The sequence below is a fragment of the Ochlerotatus camptorhynchus genome, unplaced genomic scaffold (genome assembly GCF_037179485.1).
Source record: "Ochlerotatus camptorhynchus isolate MF236.1 unplaced genomic scaffold, CSIRO-AGI_Acam_v1.1 ptg000211l, whole genome shotgun sequence".
Classification (NCBI taxonomy): domain Eukaryota; kingdom Metazoa; phylum Arthropoda; class Insecta; order Diptera; family Culicidae; genus Ochlerotatus; species Ochlerotatus camptorhynchus.
This window is the reverse complement of record NW_027040701.1, coordinates 1,907,961-1,913,960: the sequence shown is the minus strand read 5'-3', so window position 1 is coordinate 1,913,960 and position 6,000 is coordinate 1,907,961. Positions and strand designations below refer to the sequence as shown.

Genomic DNA, 6,000 nt, shown 5'->3' with positions numbered 1-6,000 from the left:
CCTGCTCGTGTGAACTACTGACTGAATTTTCTCCAGAGTTTCCACCTTCGATGTGTTCACTCTCGTTGGTAGAAGAAAATATGCAAGCATTTATCATGGAGCGTATCGTAGATTTCTGATAAAAAAGCAAGTAAAAAAGCATAATAAATATTGACATATTGCTTCTGTAATTCACTTGTACTCACATTTCGCTGCCTCCAGGACTCGATTAGACCAAAAAGATGAAACCATTTAGACGCAATATCGGTTTGCTCTGTTTTCTCCAGAGCCTGCCTAAACTGTTCTTCAGAAACTGTCAAGAGATCAAAACTAGTAATGCTACCCTCTGAAATCAAAATAAATATAATTAGTTTAATATGTTGGACTTCAAATATTGTGAAAAATTCAAAAATACCTTCGAATATTTGCAGCAAAGCGTTTGGAAACTTCAAATCAGAGAGCAACTCTTCCATTAATGTGCTTGATGACGCCATTTTTTTTTTATACCTGTAAATCACGTACATCCATTTCACGTAAGCGCAAACACACTCACACAAACATACACAAAATATTGATGTGAACAATTCGTCACTTTCATCACCAGCTCTAGTAAACATGACTTGAAATGTCTGTCAGTTTTACTACCATCACGTAATATTGGAAATATAAGCAATCAAATCAGCTACGTGATTTTTCACGTGAATCGGACGTGCATATTTTTAGGAGTGTATGTTTGTTTTGATTCGCTACACGCTATTTCAAAACTACCCAAATTTTGGTAGATTCCACCCAGATCTGTCAAAACTGAACCTACCCAAAAAAGGGTAAACTATGTTGGGAGTGACAAGTTGACAAATTAACAACGTCGATCGGATTCATGTCGATGTTGTTCATTTGTCAACTTGTAATTCCCAACACAGTTTACCCATTTTTGGGTAGATTCAGTTTTAATCGATCTGGGTGGATTCTACCCAAATTTGGGTAGTTTTGAAATAGTGTGTATGAAAGTTTGACAGATAAAATGAGGGATTCGTGGATTTTCCTGTTTCGAGGGGTGCATCGATTAGCTTGGGACCGAAGATAGTACCAGAGCTGAGCCAAAAAGTTGAGCTCGTTTCTTCGGGACCTTTTGGCCTTAGAGTTACCTCTATGGTGTAAAGTTGTTTTATCATTTTCCTCGGGTTGATCTCAAAATGTATGTAATTCGAGCTGTCAAAATGAGTTTGAGAGCGGTTTGTTATGTATTTTCTTCGAATATTCACTACCACAGTTTCACACAGCACACCAATACAACCAGTCGTGAAAATCTCTATACATAACAAATCGCTGATAATAAACAACTTTACACGGCGATGCCATAGAGGTAACTCTAATGGTGGTAAGCTCCAACCGACAAAAGACAAAAAGTTGAGCACGTTTCTTCGGGACCTACTAGTCTTGGAGTTACCTCTATGGTATTATCATATTATCCTCGGATTAAATCCTCATCAAGAATGTCTGGCTAATTTTATGTTAACATCAGGTTTAGTCAACACGACTCTAAGCAAACATTTTGCGGGTCATCCAAACAGGGACGGTATTAAAAGTTAATCCGAGTTGGAGCTTACCGCCATAAGACTAGTAGATGCCGAAGAAACGTGCTCAACTTTATGGCTCAGCTCTGGTACCATAGAGGTAACTCTAAGACCAGAAGGTCCCGAAGAAACGAGCTCAACTTTTTGGCTCAGCTCTGGTACTCTCTTCGGTCCCAAGCTAATCGATGCACCCCTCGAAACATGAAAATCCACGAACCCCTCATTTTATCTGTCAAACTTTCATAGCGAATCAAAACAAACATAGTGTAGTACTGGAATTTAAACTAGAATAGGGCACGTTAATCGATTTGCTTTGGACCAATCTCGGGACCAATAGGCTAGTCAAGTAGTGAGTTTCGAATTGATTGATAATCGATGCACCCCTCGTAACATAGGAAAATCCACTAACCTCTAATTTTATCTGTCAAACTTTCTTAGCGAATCAAAACAAACATAGTTTAGTACTAGAATTTCGACTAGAATGGGGATTTTTCTCGCCAAACTTGGATTTCTCAATTCCATGGGTCTAATTTTGTATGGACTAACCTATTACTTCACCTTCACTATAAATGATTTTTTCCTCCAAACAGGCAGCACTGGACCTGTCATTTTCAAACCCCCTTTGTTTTTGTTTTGATTTCTTATCAATAAGTTACTGTGATCATTCCTATTTCTACGTGTCTACGTCGCAAATTTCGGTGTAAGTTCCACACCAATTGCCTTTCCATGGTGGCGATGCTGGTCAAAACCGATGTGGAACGATGTTTTACTGTATGACCAAAGGTAATCCAGCTGTTGTTATGATTCTGTTGTTGATTATTATCGTCCTTTCACCGCAGGAGCAAGAAGCCTCGTATCGTTGAACAACCTCCGCGATAAACTGTTCCAACGGCAACTGGAAACGTTCAGCTCCCGGTTCGGCCTTCAAATCGTCCCTACCGTTGTCGGACAAATCCGATTCTTTTCGATGTCGTCCAAACCGCCAAACATCTTGGTTTACTCAAAGAATGCTTCCGTGAAAAACTGCCTCATCGAGAGCCTTCGAAGTACACTGGAAGCGGACACCTATACAATTTATCCCATTGTGGACGGTCAGGTGGAAGCGCAAGCATGGCCCGAAAGTACCGCACTATTGTTGATTCATGGCACTTTGGATCGAAGTGTGGCGGAAGTGTTTCTAAACTATTTTATAAACGGAGGAAAGTTGTTGGGACTGTGTTCCGGTTTGGTGGAAGTGATTTTGCCGAATTTGGTCAAAAATGAACGGCTCGGAACTGAAAACGTTTCGCTGAACTATGATCGATGGCAAAATGTGACAATTGCCCAAGAAATCCTTCAGTGGCAACCAATCGGAAATGAGGCTAAGCTCAGTGAGATTGTAAAAAACATGGCCGGGATGGAGCATAAGCTGGACGTGGAGATATTGACCCGGGAGAGAACCTTGAATACTCCCAGCATTTTTAGTGTGAAAAGTTTGAGCTCTGGCGGCGAAGGAATCTTTACTCAATTGATTCTGACAGAACATGAAGGTCTTGCACAAGATGTCCTGATGCATTTGCTCAGTTCGTGCCTCAAAATCAAAACTAAAGAGCAAGTAACGACACATGCGGTAATCAGTTACAAAAATGCCTTTCTTCTGGGCAGTGTCGATAGAAAGCGAAAGTTTTTAGACCTTCTAAATGACACAAACCGCATTCGTAACGTTCTCAATCTGGGTGAACTTTCACTGCAATTTTGCAGCAAAACTAAGAAGCTTTCGACTCCCTCGGAAAGCCAACTGCCGGTTCTGACCGATCGTGCACCGGAGGATTTCTCGACCGATGCATACTTAAGTCATTTGAAAACGTCCCTGCTTGGTCGGATAGCGATCTACTGTCCCGTGATAACCAGCTCGATGGTAATCGTCTCGAATGCGACGCTGACCCATGGCTTCGTGGCCATACCACGGCGACAAAGTCGTGGCAGTGGCCGGAACAACAACCAATGGCTAAGTCCGGAAGGATGCGCCATGTTTTCGCTACAGCTTCACGTTCCATTGGGTAGTCCACTTGGACAGAGGCTGCCATTGATCCAACAACTGGTTGCGGTTGCCGTTGTCAATGCCATTCGAAGCATGGCAGGTTACGAAAAGCTGGACATCGGTGTCAAATGGCCCAACGATATTTACGCAAAGGGTAGTACGAAAATTGGCGGATTGATCATCAATTCACAGCTCTGCAGCTCGGAAGCAATTGTTAATGTAGGCTGCGGAGTGAATCTCAGCAATTCGAGTCCAACGGTGTGCATTAATGATTTGATTAGGGAATACAACAAGGGTAGTGGGATGAAATTACCTTTGCTGGGGTACGAACAAACGTTGGCAGTGATTTTCAATGAAATTGAAAAGTTGTTTAACGAAATTCAGAGCGGGGACGAGCTGCAACCTTTGTACGACTTGTACTACAAATACTGGCTCCATGGTGGAAAATGTGTCGTCATCAAAGGAGACAATGGTACAGAGATGACTGGAACCGTCGTAGGAATCGACGAATATGGCTACCTGCTGGTGAAAACCGACCAAAATCCAAAGCCGATCTGTGTTCACCCCGACGGGAATAGTTTCGATATGATGAAAGGGCTAATCATTCCAAAGTACTTTTAAAATCTTGATGATATATTTATTTTTAAATAAAGTTGTTGATTTTCGAGGAATGTTACTTGTATTTATTGAAATATTCCATCAATTTATATTACAATAATGATAGTTTATTTTAACTAAACTTAAACACGTCTATAATAGAAACTAAAACAAAAATAAACTATACCGGCTTTACACCACATCATACAGTAAAAGCGTAGCCTGTAGCTTTCAGCTAAAAAATACTAATCGGATGAAATCGAGAAGTAAATACTCAAAAACAGCACCAGGAATATCGCAACAGCAACGGAAATAAGTACAATTTTCTCCCTCAGTGCTCGCATCAGCATGTTATTCAGCAATCGCGATGATCGTCCCAACTCGGCATCGGTTTCACGTAGCTGAAATGCGAATAACACTTTCAACTAACCCTTTTCTCAAACCCAATAAATTATGGACACTTACCCGTCCCCTTGCCCTGTGAATCGTTTCCCGCTGTTCGCTCAGATCCTGCAGCACCTGCGTCCCAATCTGTTCCGTCTCCAGAACTACTCGGTAGCTGTCCTTCAGATAATTCCCAGTCCGTTCCAGCCGCTCGCTGTTGTCCAACAGTCTCCGCTTCTGATCCTCCTGGATACCAATCTCATCAAACTCATCGACCGAGTCGTAGCCAGCAGCACCTGTGGGCCGGGTCGTTTTCGCATTGCTAAATTCCTGCTGCAGTCGCTTCCATTCGGCCTGGTAGCAATTCAACCGCGATGTGTATCCCGCCCGGTTCGCCTGGGGTACGTCACGAATCTCCAGTCCAATCTGTTCCAGCAGTTCCTGCGATTCTTCCAGCTGCCGATCGATATCCGCTATCAGTTTGTTTCGTTCGCCTTCGGGAGGGTGGGGAAAAAATCGCAAAATTTAAGCAAACATATTTTCCGTGATGTCAACGGTTCGGACGTACCTGCGGAGGATGAGCCTAGGCGACCGATCTGGGCGGTTACTTCCGCTGTTAGAACAGCGTACTGTTGCTCGTAGTCTTGAATTAAATCCATTGAAAAATGGAAAAAATTACTTACGATTTTCTCTGAGAACTAATCTGCCAGCGAATTTCACTTTCTGATTCAATTTGTTTTCATTTTTTATCGGTTGACAGTTCTCAAAGACTACAGGAGTGTACACAGAAATTCAAAACAACCCAAAATTAAGTTCTTTTCACTCATCTCCCATGTTCCGTACAATAAGCCAAATTTGGGTAAACCGGCTCAAAGTAGTTTGCATTTAAGCACGGCAAAAAAAATACCCATCGCTAAGTTATTTTCAATTTTTTCTACCCAAAATTAAGTTCAATTAACTCAAATTTGGGTATATCGCATATTACTCAATTTTGGCTTCTCGTACGGAACTAGACGGTTGAGTCGAATCTTTCGTTCTATTTTTGACAACAATAGCGAGAGAAAATGAAACGGGCTGAGGTCAAATAACTCAAATTTGAGTTTAAAAAACCCAAGCGGTGGGTAGTTTTGTTTTTCTGTGATACTTGAAATTGGCGAGAGGGAGAGAGAATAAATCAATCGGAAGGGATGCCAGTATAGATTAATGCATGATGACATCTTCAACACAGCTTTGACTAAACATAGAAAAAAAAGTTGAATATTACATCCAAACTGCTGCAACCAGGTCAACCCGCATAAACGCGAACCATCACATGACCTTACCGATAATGGTTATAAATTGTTTATAATCCCTGCTAAACTTCAACTGAAATGGTTATGGAACTTTACATGAACGTTTGTGTGATAAAGTTTTAACCTTATGTATTATGGTTTTTTGGAAGCGGAC

The 6,000-nt window shown here is 41.5% G+C and overlaps 2 protein-coding genes across 2 annotated transcripts; one reads left to right on the top strand and one right to left on the bottom strand.

Annotated features, from left to right (window-relative positions):
- The first annotated feature begins 2,225 nt into the window (after positions 1-2,225).
- Hcs (holocarboxylase synthetase-like protein) lies at positions 2,226-4,233 on the top strand. Its single transcript, XM_065224360.1, has 2 exons — positions 2,226-2,336; positions 2,393-4,233. Exons 1-2 carry the CDS (start codon positions 2,315-2,317, stop codon positions 4,192-4,194), a joined length of 1,824 nt encoding a protein of 607 aa, XP_065080432.1. The 5' UTR covers positions 2,226-2,314; the 3' UTR covers positions 4,195-4,233.
- Positions 4,234-4,352: 119 nt separating this feature from the next.
- On the bottom strand, positions 4,353-5,287 carry Vti1a (Vesicle transport through interaction with t-SNAREs 1a). Its single transcript, XM_065224359.1, has 3 exons — positions 5,123-5,287; positions 4,636-5,048; positions 4,353-4,571 (listed from the first exon to the last, which is right to left on the bottom strand). Exons 1-3 carry the CDS (start codon positions 5,211-5,213, stop codon positions 4,416-4,418), a joined length of 660 nt encoding a protein of 219 aa, XP_065080431.1. The 5' UTR covers positions 5,214-5,287; the 3' UTR covers positions 4,353-4,415.
- Between the last annotated feature and the right edge of the window lie 713 nt (positions 5,288-6,000).